Raw genomic sequence first — 17803 nt, forward strand, 5'->3', positions numbered from 1 at the left:
GAGCAGTCAGGAAAGCTTCATGGACAAGCCGGGGGACTTGACTGGGGTTTTAAGGACGTAGAGAAGTTCTAGGAAACTTTTTGTTACAGAAAATTTCATATACATAAAATTGTCTATGTAGCATAGAATCATAGAATGAACACTCACATACGCTCCATCATATTCAATCATTGTCAACACTTGGTCAATTTTATCTCAGCAAAATAAAAATTCAGCTCCTCTTCTCCCCAAACTTGCTGGATCCCCGCAAACCCCAGCCATCACATTCGTCATCCGTAAGTCCTTGGGTTGTGCAGGACTTCGTTAGACCAAGAGGGGAAGGCCTGTGACTGCAGATGGGAAGTTTCTAGGAGAGGGGTCTAAACTTTCTCCCAAGACTAGGTTTCCTGGGACCCCACCCCTGTATCCATGATTCAGGGTATGCGGGATCCTAGTGGATTACAGATGTCCTCTCCTCAGCTAGGGCCTGTCACCTTCCAGGAGAGAAGTGTGATTCCATTTGATACAATTCAAGTTTTAACTCAGTTCAACAAACCTCCTTCTGATGGGTAAGTCACTGTGCCGGGCTCTGTGGGCTCACGCTGGCCTTGCCCACTGGGCAGGCTTTCTCTGAGGCCCCGTCCAGGCCTATCAGAAGCAGACCACTACCTTCACCCGCTAAGGTCAGTCTGCGAAGGATGGGCCATGGCTGTTTTGAACACTGCTCTCCCCAGTACCGAGATATAATGGGATTTGCTAGTCATTCACGACCACCACACCAGGGAGCCAAGAGTGCCTACAACTGAAAGCAGGAGGATTGCATCCAGCATCCATATGGAATCTAAGCCCCCTCTTGATATAGATGTGGAGTGGACACAGCCATTCTAAGGTCCACAGGATGGAGGAATAGAGTATGGATTAGAGTGGACTTACTGATATTCTATTCATGAATATTGTGATTAGTAATCGAAGAAAATGTGGCATTGGTGTGGAGAAAACGGCCATGGTGGCTGCCGGGGGTAGGGAGTGGGAGGAAGAGATGAGATGTGGGGGCGTTTTCGGGACTTGGAGTTGTCCTGGGTGGTGCTGCAGGGACAGTTACTGGACATTGTATGTCCTCCCATGGCCCACTGGGTGGACTGGCGGAGAGTGTGGGCTATGATGTGGACCATTGACCATGAGGTGCAGCGGTGCTCAGAGATGTATTCACCAAGTGCAATGAATGTCTCATGATGATGGAGGAGGTTGTTGTTATGGGGGGAGGAGTGGGGTGGGGGGGGGTAGTGGTATATGGGGACCTCATATTTTTTTAATGTAACATTAAAAAAATAAATAAAGACAAAAAAATTGTTCAATGAATGCCTCGTATTGCCTTTTCTGTAGCATTCTGTAAGCTTTAGGCTCTCTGGAATAAGGAAAATACAAGAGCTAGGCTGCACAGCTGCTGAAATTCATGTCCATGGTGGAGGAAATGAGAGTAAAGATAGAAAAGGGAAGATACTGCAGGCAGGGGAGGCAATTTCCACTGCAGTGCTCCCCAGAGGCACCCCGGCCAGTCGAGGTTATAGCTCCCAGCCCTGGCAGGTCCCAGAAGTGTCTGGGGAGCTGCCAGCACTGCGGTCAGCCCTCTCCATAGAGCCACCCAGTGCCAGGGCTGGCAGAAACTGCAGGAGGAGCTATGGGCTGTTCCAGTGTCTACTCTGCAGCCTGGCGCAGAGCTAAAAAGGGCTTTCAAACCGCAGAGGTGTGGTCTGAAGGCTGTTCTATCTTCATGAGGCCATTTCCCCTTCACTCTTCAAGTTGTCATCACTCCAGGCCACCCCACCCACATATGTTCCTGATCCCTGGTTGTCAAGACAAATTCTTGACAAAGAGAAGCCCAGACCTGAGGGAGAAGAGGGGAAAGGAGAGCAGGAAAGGAGGCTGGAGAGATGAGAGGGAAGAGGAGGAGGCTAATGAAGAGGGGAGAAGGAAGGCGGCCCACCAGCACTGCCATGCCCTCCCTTGCCTGGCCTGCATCTGCACCACACCTCCCTGCCCCAAGCATCCTCACTGCCCTACTCCTGAGTCTGCTGACCTGGACTTCGCAGAATGACGCTCACTGCGGAGGAGGCACGTCCGACCTTGGCAGAGGCTGTACCTCGAGAGGGGCAAGGAGAAGACTCCCTGCCTCAGCCAGGACCACTTACAGTCCCTGAGGGTCTCTTTACTGGTGCCAAAACTACCTGCGGGGCCTGTTTTGGGAAGTGCAGCATTGCTGGGTGCATTTCTGGAGTGGAGGTGGGCATGCTGTTTTGCTCACTTGTGCAGAAAAATCTCTACCTTGGGGCAAGGCCTGGGCATGGAAAGGGAGAAGGCATGCAGTGCTCTGGCGCTCTGTGGTGCCCGTGGTGCACCCAGGCATTGTGCCCACACTGGGGAAGCACCCGCTTTCGTTGGCTGCCACGTCACCTGGCTCCCCCTCCCCCTCTGGCTGCATCTTCCTGGTCTCCTTTGCAGGCTCTCCTTCAGTAGCCTGCAGGCTTTGTCCTAGGCCTTCTCAGGCCACCTGCTCTCTCTAGGTCCATTCATGACCATGTCTTCATTTGCTATCTCTACTGACACTTCTCAAGACTCCCTCTCAGCTCCACCATATTTCCTGACCCACACATTCTTGGACCTATTGGATGCCTGGCAGATAATTAAAATTCACTGTATCTGAAGTGGAACCCATCATCTCCCCTGCAAGCCTTCTTCGCTTCTTTCTGTCTTCGCTCTTCTCATAGCACAGCCCTGTCATTCACCCACGTAACTCATGCCAGTGTCTCCTTCGTCCCTCTGTCCGTTAGCCCCTTGACTCACTCCTAGAGTCCTGTCCATTCTACATCCTCACTTTCCATCAGATCATTCCATAAACTTCATTCCTATTCTAGCTGCCTTGGAGCAAACCACTGTCCTTTCTCTTCCAGATTGCTTAGTTTACTTAGTCTCCCTTCATTCCCGTTACTTTCCCTCAGGCTATTTCCCACACTTTAGTCTGACTGATCCTCCTTAAAGGCAAATCTGACCATGTCATTCCCTTATTTAAAACTCTTCAGAAGCTCCACAGAGGCCTCAGGATGGAGCCCAGTGTCCTCAGCACGGTTGACTAGCTGCTCCTGCTCTGGTTCCTGCTTCCTTCTCCAACTTCATGTCTCCCACCCTTATTCACCCTGAACCCCTTCTTCCAGCATGCCTGAATCACTCAGTTCCATCGGGTCTCACAGCCTCTCTCACCTTGGGGCTGTTGCCTTTACTTGGACCTCTCTCTTCATCTGGCTAAGTTCTATCTAATCCCTCAAGTTTAGTTGGGATGCCTCTTCCTCTGGCAGAAGTTCTAAGACCTGTGAGTCTGCAATGGATGTCACCCACGTGTCTCCAAAGCACCCTGCACTTTTTCACAGGTACAGATACCACACGTATTGTAACTGCTTGTTTCCCTTTCAACATTGTGAGCTCCCCAAGGACAGTGAGCACATCTGTTTAATTTACTCTTATCTCCCTGGAATTTAGGACGGGACTAACATAATAGTCACTCCATAAATACTGTAGACTAGCAGGAGATGAGCAAGTGAGTGGGGGCAGTCAAAGACAATGTGTGCAGTGGGAAGAGCACTGGACTGGGAGTCAGAGGCCCTGGATTCAAATCCCTGCTCTGCCTCTTAGCAACTGGATCTTAGATTACCTATTTCTAAAATGAGGCTGGGATGCGTTACCAGACTGAGATAGATGTGGAAATTACAGACATGCAAATGTGCTTTGTGTGTGAGGATTATGACCACTGCCTGGCAGCAGGAACCTTGAGGGGACGCGATGAACTGAGGTGGGACTGCATGTTGGGAGCAGTAACGGCAGACAACAAGGGACCACTATCATCCTCCTGTCAAATCAAAGGGTCAGAAGGAATCCCTGTGAGTCAATGGTCAAGAATACCCATGACATGGGAAGTGGGTGTGGCTCAACTGATAGAGGGTCCGCCTACAACACAGGAGGTCCAGGGTTCAAACCCAGGGCCTCCTGATCTGTGTGGTGACGTGCAGTGCTGACGTGTGCAAGGACTGCCATGTCATGCAGGGGTGTCCCCTGCGTAGGGGTGCTCCACACACAAGGAGTGCACCCCTCAAGGAGAGCTGCCCCATGCGAAAAAAGTGCAGCCTGCCCAGGAGTGGCGCCACACACATGGAGAGCTGACACAGCAAGATGATGTAACAAAAAAAAGAGACACAGATTCCCGGTGCTGCTGACAAGAATGCAGGCAGACATAGAAGAATATGTAGCAAATGGACACAGAGAGCCGACAATGGGTGGGGGGGGAAGGGGAGAGAAATCAGTAAAAAATAAATCTTTAAAAAAAAAAGAATACCCATGACAGTTGCTCCTGTGCTCCCCTTGGTACATGGCAAGCAGAGAGCTTCGTCAACACTGGGAAAGCAGCTGAAGAAATGCCTGGTTCTGCCATAGGGCAGTTAGAACCACAGACAATTTTTTAGGAACCATGGGCCTGGCTGCTTTTAATCTGCAGGCCAAGGAGAAGAGCTGGTGCTCACAAGCCACTTGATCCCCATGGACCTCTGCACTTGTAGTCCCTATCACATCAGCTGGGAGGGCTTCTTCAGGCCAGTGGGTCAATATGTTTTTGGAGGGTGACATCTTTCCTAGTCCTCTGGTCTAGAGTGACTAACTTAATATTTTGATTTTTCATAAAGTGAGCATCCAATATTCTTCACTATCAGAGAGAAAGACAAAAGACTGAGCCTGTATCTTTGCCATTTCCTTCCTCTATAAGCCTTCCCCCAACATGGTACTTTGGCCACCTCTATTGGATTATGATGAAGAGCCACCCTTCATTTCCCTTACACTTAAAAAAATGTGTCCCCAACATTAAAACTTATTACAGAGCCACAGTAATCATCATGGTACTGGCACAAGGACAGACATATAGATCAATGGAATTGAACTGAGATCTCGGAAATCAACTCTTACATTGATGGCCAACTGATTTTTGACAAGCGGGTGAAGCTCACTCTGGGAAAAGAACAGTTACTTCAACAAACGGTGCAAGGTAAAATGGATCTCCATTTGCAAAAGAATGAAGATGGACCCCTACCTCATACCTTATACAAAAATCAACTCAAAATGGATTGGAAATATAAAATTTCCAGAAGAAAACATTGATAGCATCTTCAGGACCTTGTGTCAAGTAATGGTTTCTCAGACTTTGCACCCAAAGCATAAGCTAGAAAAGAAAAAACAGGTAAATGGGACCTCATCAAAATGAAAAGCTTTTGTGCTTGAAAGGACTTTATCATGAAAGCAAAATGACAATATACACAATGGGAGAAAATATTTGGAAACGACATATCCAAAAAGGGTTTAGTATCCAGAATATATAAAAGAATCCTTCAATTCAACAACAAAAAGACAAACAACTCAGTTAAAAAATGGGCAAGAGACTTGAACAGACATTTCTCCAAAGAAGATACATAAATGCCCCAAAAGCAATGAAAAGTTGCCCAATATGATTAGCCATTAGGAAAATGCAAAGCAAAACCATAATGAGATACCATTTCACACCCACTAAAACAATTAATACTGAGAAAATGGAAAATTACAAGATTCAATGTTAAAATTCATCATTGGAGTGCAGACATATAAACCACATATTTCTTCAATATAGCTGGTACATTTGGCCAAACTGAATTCCTCAAACTATAAAATACTATAAAGGTGTTTAAATTCCATATAAAATAAAACTTTTTAAAGTGAAAAAAAAAAAAGCCCAATAGGCTTTTGATATTTCATTGCTTCGTCCCATCAGGGTGGTCACCCTTGCTCACCTCCTGCCCAGCAGGTCCTCCTGGACTCTCAAGAAGCGAGCTGCCCACATTGTGCTACTTCTGAGAAGCAACACATATTCTCAAGTAGTTTTCTTGGCTGCACAGATTTTTCAAAAGTCCAATTCAAACTGCTATTCTTTAGCAAAAATAGTGGCCAGCACTGTTTTAAAACCTGTTTGGTGACTGAGATTAGTTTAATCTAATCTCTGCTATCAAAGTTTAAAATTATAGTTCAGGAGACAAGTTGTAAATATAAAAATAAACAGAAAAAAATAATAAAGGTCAAAATTGATGTCTAATAGGAACTAGGGAGCTCCTATTTGTCTTGGATATTATTTCCATATGGTGCCATGAGATTTCTCTCCAGTCTCAGTCCGGTTTTTCTGTTGGAGTTAGATTGCTATTCTGTTCTATTTCTGAAGGATCGAACTGAACAAAGGGGCACTTTCCTTGGTTTAGTTCACATTCTCAATGGCTTCATTACCAATCACAGTCTATTTCTTCATTTCTTATTTAATGGGACTCTTCAACTGAGGGATTCAACTTGTATATAAGAGCTGCCACAAAAGAAAGTCTGCCATGCAGTGCCTGGCACTGGTATTTTCCAAGCAGGGGGTTTCCAGCTTCTTTTCAGATTATTATATACTACAAAATGAGCCCTTCCTGAAAAATGTAGTGATAGTGAATTGCAATTGTCCTCTACTGAAAAATTGGCTTAAGAATTGACTTACATGCTCTAGTTCAGTGAAGGCCAAACATCCCAATGGTGTGCTAACATCTTGTTTCTTTTGTCACAGACAGATAGCCCAACTTTCCCCAGACCACAGCTGAGAGATGCTAGAGACTGTCTATGAGGGCAGCAAAGGGTGCGGTTAGAAAGAGAAAGAAAACCCTTTCTATTAAATAACATGGAAAGCATGAGCTATCGACTTTTCTCCTGCCTGCAACTCTAAATCAACTCTTGTGCTCTGGAGACCTATGGGAATAAAAAGGACTCCTCTATTACCAATATCACTATGTTTGGGGAAAAAATTTAGGCACTATGGGCTAGAGATGCTGACCTTGTCCAAGGCTGATGCATGGTGGCAACCAGGTCCAAGCCACTCTTTCCTGGGGCTTTGCTGACATAATGTCATAACACCAGAACCTTTGGATAGCAAAGTTATTTGACCTGAGAACAGGGGAATAAAATGGGGGGCCAGACCAGTGGGTCTTGGCTGCCGAGGGCTATTAGAAAGGGGAGATGTAGAGTGGAGTTAGAAAGCAGTCATTTAATTCCATCCTGAGTGAAAGGCCCCTGAACTGGTCAGCTCTCCCTCCGGTGGCCAGCACATGGGTGCTCCTGGTCAATAAAGGGAATGTGTGGAAGGATCAGGGCTACTGGAAGAATGTCCTAAAATAAGAACAGCAGAGAAGTCACCCCTAAAAGCTTCTGGGGGGAACTTCATTTTTCTTTTTTAAAAATCTTCATAGCGGTAACATATATACAGTATAAAGTTTCCCATTGGGAAAGGGATGTGGCTCAACCAATTGGGATGCCATTTACCACAAAGGAGGTCCAGGGTTCGATGCCCAAGGCCTCCTGGTAAGTGCAAGCTGGCCCACATGGCAAGCTGGCCCAAGCGGAGTGCTGGCTCACGTGGGAAAGCCACCCTGTGCAGTAGTGCCAGCTGATGTGGAGAGCTGGAGCAGCAAGATGACCCAACAAGAGACACAGAGGAGAGAAACTAAGAAGACGTAGTAGAAGAGGGAGTTGAGGTGGCACAAGAGAGTAATTGCCTCTCTCCCAGTCCAGAAGGTTCCAGAATCGGTTCCCAGAACTGCCTAATGACAATACAAGCAGACACAGAAGAACACACAGAGAATGAACACAGAGAGCAGACAGTAGGGGAAATGGGGGGTGGGGTGGGGAATAAATAAAAAATAAATCTTTAAAAAAAAAAGGTTCCCATTTTAACCAATTTCAAGTATACTATTCCATGGTATTAGTTACATTCATACTGTTGTGCCACCATTCCTTACCAAATCTTTTGTGCACAGTAAGCATTAAGTCTCCATTCTTGGGGCACAGATACAGCTCAGTGATTGAGTGCCTGCTTCCCATGTGCGAGGTCCCAGATTCAATCCTGGTACCTCCTAAAAAAAAGTCTCCATTCTTCCCTCCTTCTTGGCCCTCTCCCAGTCCCTTGCCCCTCCCCATGTGACCTGTAATCTACTTTCTGTCTCTATCAATTTGCATATTCTAGGTATTTCATATCAGTGAACTCATACATAAGTGAAATCCATTGATTTCTCTTTTGGGCTTATTTTAGTCAACACGATGTCTTTAAGGTTCATGTTGTAGCATGTGTAAGAACTTCATTCTTTTTTCACAACCAAATAGTATCCCATTGCATTTACCATATTTTATTCATTCATCTGTAGGCAGACACTGGGTTGCTTCCACCTTTTTGCTATTGGGAATAATGCTGCTGTGAACATTAATGTACACATATCTGTTCAGGTCCTTGCTTTCAATTCTTTTGCGTTTTTACCTAGGAGTAGAATTGTGTACAACTTTCATTTTGATGTCTGCTAAAGGAGCACTGGTTTGCAGAGTTATTTGTTTTCATACCAAAACGTCTTCTCTTAGTCTCCTGCCTTAAGTAGTTATCAACATGTAACATTTAACAATTGAATAACCTCCGTGAAGGCAAATGAAAGTTCCAGTCCTGAGAAAGGGGTAGGTTCTAGGCTACACACACCAGTCTCAACTGTTCCTAAATGAGTGGTATTAGAGTGACATTAAACAGATGCAGAAAATTAACTAAAATCTGGGCTGCTCTCCTGACTTTTCATTTGATTGGAAAAAAATAAGAGAGACTGATTTATTGCTGAGAAAACCTTTTTCCAGAGGAAAGCTTTGTGGGAGTTCCATTAATTCTCTTCCCATGTGGCCACAAGGAAGATGGGATCACCAGGATCACCAATTCACCCTGCATGATTTAGATAGATTTAAACCCAAAAGAATATCTGTCACATGGGTTGTCAGAACTCTACTGTGAGCTCTATATTAGAAGGCTTGGAAAGACCACAACATCCTCATTCCCACCCACCCCCCACCCTACACCCTGTTGGAAAGAGGCCTAAACTCAAGGGTACAAACCAGAACCAGGAACTTTGCCAATTTGGGATTAGAAAGATAAAGTTTTATGTTTCCCTAAGGCAGTGATTCTTAAACTTGAGTGTGCAAAAGAATCAACTGGGGAAGTGACTGTGGCTCAATTATTCCGGCTCCCGTCTACCATATGGGAGGCCCTGGGTTGGCATCCCAGGCCTCCTTGTGAAGGCAGGCCAGCCCACCAGCGCCACGGGGTGCTGCCCAGCCTGCCAGCACCGCGGGGTGCTGACTCAGCAAGGTGACGCAACAAAAAGGGAGAAAAGCAAAAACAGAGAGCAGACAGCAAGCAAGTCACAAGGGGGGGGGATAAATAAAAATAAATACAGACACGGAAGAATGCACAGCGAATGCACAGAGAGCAGACAGCAAGCAAAAAAAAAAAAAGCCACAAGGAGGGATTAAAAAAAAAAAAGAATCAACTGGTAGTTTGTTTAACCTGTAGGTTTTTGGGGACCCTTCTCCAGAGGTTCTTGACCTGATGCTAAGCCAGTGGTTCTCAACCCTGGCTGCATGTTTGAATCCATTAAAAAAAAAATAAGAATATCTGGGAAGTGCCTTTGGCTTTGGTAGCTTTTAAAAGTTACATGGGTAATTTTAATATGAAGTCAGGTTTATGAAGCCCTGATTTAAGCTAAGAAGTCTCAGAAATGGACACTGAGGGCTTGTAAGCCTTAATTAGATGAGGCAACTGTCATCTAGCTTGACACGGTCATCTTCAGACAGTCCAACTCTAAGTCCAACTGAGTATATTAAAAATACATGGCTGCAACATGGATAAGTATTTGAAAGTTTGGGAAAAATCTGGATTTGTATGCTAAAATTTGTGCTTAAGTGAATATGTCCATGTTTCTAGAGAGAGTTCTCAGCTTTCATTAGATTCATTTTATTTTCTCCCACCCTCTTGTTTCATCCATCCATCTATCCATCCATCCATCCAACCATCCCTTCTTCCCTTCTTATTCCCATGTCCTGCTCCTATTCTGCTTCCCCACACAGGTAAACATTCTTATGCATTAAAGTACATCTTTTACTTTGGCTGTGTTCCTAAAGGCTTGATTGTGTTGTGTGCATATATTTATAATTTACATGAATTATGTGTTCCTTACTTTTCTTAGTGCAATGTTTTGAACGCCCATCCTTTTGGCACGTGCACATCTAATCCACTGCTTCCACCTGCTGCATCCCACGCCCTGGGGGAGATCCCCAGTACTTAGCCTGTCTACTTCCCCAGTGTTGGACACTCTCTCCCTGGCCACAACAGCACTGCCATGAACATCATCACCTACATCCTGTCTAAACCCGTGTAGAACTTCTTGGGGGATACACCCAGAGGTGGAATTATGAGGCCTCAGGGTAGGGTTGTTTCTTTAGCTTAGGAAGGGTTAGACTGCTCTCCAGAACGGCTGTTTCTGGCTACATGTCCCTCACCTTCACTGCATTCCTAATGCAGTCTGTGATCCTACCCATCCCCTCCCGAAATGTGCAAAAGCCATTAATTAATAGTCTACCTTCTTCTCATTCCCTAGGCAGTTGTATTAAATCTTCATCATCATCTTCAAGGCTCTTTTTCTATCTCAAATTCTTCTTCACAGAGAAAATAGAGGTCATCTTTAATCTCCACCTTCCACTTCTGAACTTGGCAATGTTGGCCCCATTTGATTCTTTTTCCTATTCATGCTTCCTTTCAGGGCTAATCTTTGCCCAAGTTTTGGATTCTCCACCTACCCAGCTCCCTGAAACCTTGCTGTACCAGCTTTTCCTCTTGTTTCTGCTTGGCCTCTGGCTTACTTCTGTGGCCTACAATCTCTCCTACCTAGAAACAAACTTCCCTCCCTCTCAAGCTACCTCCTTTTATTTTTAAAAAGGTTTTTCATCTATTACAAACTTTTAATTTTTTTATTTTTTAGGAGTTACAGGAGATTGAACCCAGCATCGCGTACATGGCAAGCAGGTGCTCAACTACTGAGCTACATCTGCTCCCCAATGAGAGTCATTTTTTGTTTTGTTTTGTTTTGTCTTGAGGAGGTACTGGGGATTGAACTCAGTTCCCTGTACATGGGAAGCAGGCACTCAACCACTTGAGCTACATCTGCTCCCCTCTATCACAACTTTTGAACATGTTTTCCACACTCTTTCTCTGCTTCCTCAATTCCTTCTAGCATCTTCTTTCACTCCTACCACTCTGCCAAATGGCCTTCTAGTTGCTAAACCTATATGCATTTTCCAGCTGCTTCCTGTCCATCTCCTTGTAGCATCTGACAATGGTGGCTACATGCCTCTTTTCTTGGCTTTCAGGACATTACTTTCTCCTGGTTCTCCCTCTTCTTTCCCCTGATCCTGCTCAGTCTCCATCATGACCTCTTTCTCCTCACCCTTTACTTTAAAGTTTTTCTCCTGTGATTTTACCCTTTAGGCCATTGCACTTCCACATATTTCCCTGAGAAAGCTTGTCCACTTCTTTGGCTTTCTGAATTGCCATTTAATCACCATATGACTCTCAACCCTAGTTCTTACTTTCAGGCCCAGAGTCATGTGTGACACATGAGAGCTCGTAGTCTAGAACTCTCCTGAGCTCTAGACCCATACATCTGCAGTCTTTCTGTTTGCTACAGTTTGATACTATTTATCTAGTTCACAGATTAGCTGGAACAAATTATATACTTCCAACTTTTTTTCTTTAAAAGATGGGTCCCGAACACAGCCTTGCTTGACAACACGTCAGAAGATGATCCTGCCTGCTCTGATCTGGACAATGCACGAAGGACTTTGAGTCACAGGATGTGGGTGTACTTTCCTTGACTTAGAAGCACAGGACTGTCCTCCAGAACAGCTGGAGGGCCTGGGGTTCTAGGAATAGAATTTGGTCCATAGATTTTTTTTCCCTTGCCTTTGGAACAATAATATATGAGCAGAGTCACAGGCTGGTGAGAATTAATGGCTGACATGAGAATTGTATTTAAAAATGCTGTCAGAGATGGACCCTGCCCTAATGTTGCTGAGTGCAATAGTACTGGGATGACGAGGCTTACATGTATGAAAGAGAATCGGACGGGGCTGGACGTAATTAAATGTGAAATTGAATGAATGTCATGCCTTTTTTGTAAAAGTTAGGTTGGGCAGATTAGGAAGGGCAGAGTGGCAACTTTCCCCTAGGCTGGCCCGGCTTAGCCGGGGAGGAGCAGATGCTCTCCTAGTCAGCCTTACCTCTGTTTCAGAATCTGTTTGTTGTCTTCGATGGTAACACTGTCAGCGTGGTCCCTCTTGAAGATTTCAAAAGCCTCCTGGCGTCCTAATGACATTTCCTCTCTTATCCCTGTTTGGAGACAGAGCAAAATGGCCTGAGTCACCACATCAGGACCCTATTAATTTCATTGTCACTTTAGGCAGACCACAGAGCCAGCGCTGGCTCCAGGAGGCCCTCAGCAGAGAGGCTCCTGACCAGACAGGTGGCCCCGGGCTCTTCCAGCTGGCCGCCGACCCGCCGAGGAGGCCCTGCCAGTGCCACCGCTGCCTCTTGCAGGGCTGCGCCTGCACCTCCATGTGACTTGTGGGAGGTGGGGTTTGGAATGTCTGCTCAGAGGAAATGAAAACCAGAGCGCCCAGCCCTGGATTGCCGGGAACATCTGCAAATGCGCTTTGTGCTATCGTTCAGTGCCACATTGCTCCCAGTTTTCCTGTTATGGCCCAGCTTGGTTAAATTTCACCCTACATTTTCAGGCACTGAGTTAGAAGAAGTGTAATCTGGACAGAAGGATTTGGAATCTAAAAAAATTCTGTTCTTAGTCTCCACGGACCGATTCATTCCTTTTTCCCGTGGCTAGTGAGGGGCCTTGTTATTTATTCAGGAAGTAGGTTGTCACTCTCAAGCCCTGTGAGCTTCGACATCCTAATCACTGTGGCCACGGCAGCTGACCCTCACTGCGGGGCCCTGCTCAGGGTTTGAATTCTGAAACTCAGAATCCACTGTGCTTGTAAGCAGCTCTCTGGCCAGGGCCATCTGAGGACCAGGTGGTGTTCCTTATGACTTCCCAGGGCAGGGACCGGTGCAGGTGTGGGCTGGGGTCCCCTCGGTGAGAACTAAATTCAGTTGGGTTTTGGATGAATCCAGGGTCATCGTTTATGCCTCTGCCCTTGGTTCTGGTTGTTTGCGTCCAGTTAACTCCACTTACCTTTGAAGCCCTGGGTGAATGTTACTACCTCCATGGAAGAGAATGTTACCACCTCCACGAGCTTTCCCCAAGGCCCAGTAAGAATAAAACTGCCCTCCGCTATACTCCTTACAAATACATCTGTTGTATAATCTACCCAGAAGACACCTGAGTTCATGATAATCCCTGCTGGTGAAATGCAAATTTCTCAGGCACTCGAGATAGTTGTGTGTGTGTGTGAATTCCTAGTATCTTGTTTAATGTCTCACATTTAGAAGGCACTCACCATATGTCTCTTAAATGCATTAGGTCAAGACTGATTTGGGATTAACAGTGGGCTTTGCTCTTATTGCCACAGGAGCTCAGACCAGGGCTCATGTGGTCTGCTGTGAGGCCGAAGGTTCTGGAGATGGATCCATATGGGCCACGTACCACATCTCCTCTTGCCTGGGAAAAACCTGCTGAGTCCCATCACCCAGCCTCAGGGTGAGGAGCCGGACCAACCCATCTGACACCAATTTAGTGATTAACTGATGATAAAAATAGCTCCATGAAGAATGTCTGAATGGTGAGGCACACCAAGACACCCCGCCCTTTTCCAGTCAGAAGCAAACGGGCATGGCTTAGTTCTGTCTCCACATCTGCCCTGCACACTGCAGAGATGGGGCGGGAGGGCTGGGAACGTGTTTGTGTGAGACTCAGAAAGATGAGCCCTGATGCATGAGATGCCTGAGAGACACATAGCCAGGGCCACTTTTCATCCTGCAGTGGATCCTCAGATCCACTCCCTACCCCTCCCCTGCCCCCTGTGCCCAATTCTAACAATGTCTGCCTTTTTACTGAATGATAAAATAGCAACAAGGTAGAGGCAATGCGTGTCCCTGGAGTAGAGCTGGGGAAGAGAGAAGCTCTGTGGAGGCCACTTGGCCTCCCACAGGGGAAGTGGTGAGAAGGCTTCCATCAACCAGAAGTGGTGGGGGTGGGTAAGTGGAGGGTTGCTCAAAAAAGCCTCCGTGGAGAAGCGCCCCAGCCTTTTCTCTCCCGGCTCCTGCTGTCTTTGTAGAGTCGACAGTCTGAATTGACAGCTGGGCGGGAAGGGCCATGGTGAGCCCCGCCCCCCGCCCGGGTGCACGGCACTGTTTCTGCAGTAGGTCCTGGAGGAAACAGCAATCGAGTCTTGCCTAAGGTGTGGAGCTGCCTGGGCAGAGGGAGCAAGGAGGACGTGGGGGTGCCCAGAGCAGACAAGTCAAGGAAGGCAATTTGGGATCATTTCGTGGCGAATCTTAAAGGGCACATGCTGAGAAATTTGGGGCCAGTGCCATGACATATTTATTCATGCATCAGCACCCTTCAAAGACTTAAAATTTAATAAAGTACACGTAACGGGAGAGTTACACTGGGTATAATTTAGAAGGCACTTAGGGGTCCTGCAGTACTATGGGCTTATCATTAGGATATTGTTCTCCTCCTGCAACAGAGCAGAGAGTATTCTGGAACTGGAGTTCTCTGTGATGACCTCAGGTGAATGGACATTAATATTATGGCTATAACCTTGGTGGCTGTTTTCCTGAGTGTATACTCAGAGAGGCCAAGGCGAGGTGGCCCGTAGTCTGAAGGTAAAGAGGAAAGCAAGATCTAGATGCCTACAGAGACTTCATGGGCTATCACAGAGAAGGTGAGGCTACGGGTACAGCTCGAAGGGAAGCTGAGGGTCCTGCCCCTGGCCGTTGTATGTGAGACCCTGGTTCTCAACCTCACCCTACTTTTGTCCACCCCCATTCTCCTTGCTCAGAGCATACGTCCAGATTCTCTTGGACTGTACTTACATATCAGTTCTCATCCCCAATTTGGGGCCACTCACAAAGTTAATGAGCACCTTTCTATTTGCTGAAGAGAAGTCACCATTTCTTTATCCTTTGAGGATTTAGAAAGCAGGCTTTTTCTCAAATGGCAAACTCTTGCTCCTAAGCACACACTATGTACATAAGCAAGAGAAAAAGCAATTGGAGCAAAAAGAATGATTGAAAGCTCACTTGCTAATGAGATAGTCCTCAACAAGAATTTATTTACTTTAGGCATTATGCAGATATAAAAACAAACAAGATTAAAGCTTTTATCCTTGCCCTTAAAGAATTCAAAGTCTAGGAAGGGAGAAAAGAAAAGTGAACAAATAATTACAGCAGAAGCTGCCACTTGCTGCAAGGGAGACACTTGTACAGCACTGGGAAACACAGAGGAGGAAGGAGAGAGGAAGGGACAGAGGACCACTCTGTCAGGGAGAGAGGGACAAGGCTTCAGGGAGGAGGGAGCCTGTGACCTTCGTCTGGAAGGATCCAAAGATTGAAGCAGCAATTACCAGAAGAGGAAGGAGATCCTGGGGGGAGGGGCAGAGGAGGAGTGTGGATTAAAACGGCAACCTAATTAATATGGGTGGTTCTGCTAACCAATAGAAATGACCTTTGGGTGATTGAAAAATGAATTTCTTACCTGTTATATGCTAAGCTCTGTACCAAGTGAGTTCCCATTTCCTCTTTCAATTAAACCTCTCCGTGATCCCTATTAATAATTTCATTTTATAGATGAGGAAATGGAGGCTCAGTTAAAGAAATAATTTTATAGGGGTGGAAATTGTCCAGGTTTTAGGGGAAGTAATATCATGCTTACGTCAGTTTTTCCAGGGAAATTAAACTCGATAGAGGAGGCCAGGTGGTAAGGCTCCAGACGAGCTGGTAGAAATATTTACTCATGAAATTGAACTGGTATTAGTTCCCAACTTGTCAAAAGCTTTGACATTGTTTTTAGAATCACAGAAAATTCAGAATGATGACTTTTATTTTACTATTTACATAGTTTGTTTCGTGTGTTAATATGCTCTATTATTATTTCTAGAATTTGTAAGCTCCATGTAGGCAGGGATATTTGTCAGTTTTGTTCACTGCGATATTTCTAGCACCTGGCACACAGGAGGAGTGCAATCAAATATCCTTCGCATGAATAAATAAATGAATGAATGACTGTTTCACATGCCAACTGTTTTTCCTCTTGGTGAAGCATATTGTGATGCCCTGTGGGAAGTGAGGCATGTGTCCACCAATCTCCCTTCTTCCCTCCACTGCTCTGCTGCTGGGCTGGCTAATCCCCCCTGTGGTGTGATTTTAGCAATCAACATCGTCTTTCACCCACTACATGTTCCATGCTTAACAGCCTGCCATTAGAAATGAATTCTAATGCCAAGAATATTTTATAAAAATGCAAATACTCTTGATGGCATCACTATTTTAGGGCTAGCAAAGAAAAATTCCAGAATGTGTTGACATCCAGCTAACAGGTCCTGCATTGTAGGATGGTGCCAGTATCAGTGGTAGAACTAAGCTTGAAAGGGAAGGCACAATGGTATAAGATCAAATTTGCTTTCTACCCAACTTTCTTTAGACTGTCAGACTCAGTTATTCTTAAAGCTCAAGCCCTCAGGAATTTTGACTTGCCATGCTTATTTCTATCTCTTTGTTGTCCTTTTAGTGAATTTCAATTGTGGGTACCAGCATTGAAACTTAGAAAATATGGATGACTCAAAGAAGCTTTCTGGCTTGCTGAGTCACAGGACTGCTTAGAGCCTAAAGGAAAGAGATTTTTCAGTCTCAGTCCCCAAAACACAACATCACAATTCCAGGTTGTGAATTGGATGGAAAATATTTACAAGTCCCAAAGGCATAACCTGTTCTGGATTTCGATACCTATTAAAGAGAACTGAGGTAGAAATGGTAGTCAAAAGGTGCTCTCTAAATTAGCCTTGGAGTTGAGTTTCTGAAAAGGTTAGGCATATGTGAAATTCTAATATACTGAGCCCCTGCACATTTCTTTTATGTCATCCTGAAATTCTGCTCCTTATTTGCTAACGAATACAAATCAGTAGTTTTGGAAACTCCCTTCCCCCTGCCACCCAACACAGGGTCCCATGGAAACCAAGTGGAAAGGAAAAACACCGGAAGTGGAGAGTTTATGCGACTGCCTTGGGCCTGCTGTCTGATTTCCTCTAGAGTGGGGCTTGCAGGCCAGAGCTTATTTTCCTGGCTGCTCCCAAACAGCCTACTGCTGCTTCGGCGATTGCGTCAAAACAGGTAAAAGTAAAATGATGGAGAGTTACGCTATTCATGCTGAAAATGACTTCCTAGTCAGAGCCCAAACGGTATTTTCCTTGGGGAAGCTACTTCTTCGTGTGGTGCCTCAGTTGCCTCTGACTGAAGAAGGAAGGGGAGAAAGACTTACAGTGGACGAAGAAAAGTGGGAGGAGGTGGGCTACCAAGGGAGAGGAGATTTGGAACATACCTCGCATGAGAGGGCTCAGAGCCTCGTGGGAGGTGAGGGTGGTGAGCATTTGGGCTGAGGCAGGGAGACAGGTAGGGGTATCGGGGGGAAGGATCATATCATCTGTGGCTTCATACAGGAAGCTTGGGAAATGGAGAGTAAGGGAATGTGATGTGATGAATACCTACAACATGCTGAACACTGAGCTGCATGAAGAATGAGAAGCAGTGGGCAGGGTAGGGCATATTTTTGTATGTCGTGTGGTATTTGATATAAGGTTCTATACTTCTATACACAGTGAAATTTCTCAGTGAATTAGACTTAGCCAAAAGATACAAAAACACCCTCACATAATT

The 17803-nt window shown here is 45.6% G+C and overlaps 1 protein-coding gene across 1 annotated transcript in view; it reads right to left on the reverse strand.

The window, feature by feature from the left end:
* The window catches only part of KIF6 (kinesin family member 6), a 484487-nt gene that overhangs the window by 116127 nt on the left and 350557 nt on the right, over positions 1-17803 (reverse strand). The window contains exon 14 of the mRNA XM_058306677.1: positions 12199-12307. Coding sequence (XP_058162660.1) covers positions 12199-12307 — 109 coding nt within the window. The remainder of the gene's footprint in view (positions 1-12198; positions 12308-17803) is intronic.

The sequence above is a fragment of the Dasypus novemcinctus genome, chromosome 11 (assembly GCF_030445035.2).
Source record: "Dasypus novemcinctus isolate mDasNov1 chromosome 11, mDasNov1.1.hap2, whole genome shotgun sequence".
In the NCBI taxonomy this organism is placed as follows: Eukaryota; Metazoa; Chordata; class Mammalia; order Cingulata; family Dasypodidae; genus Dasypus; species Dasypus novemcinctus.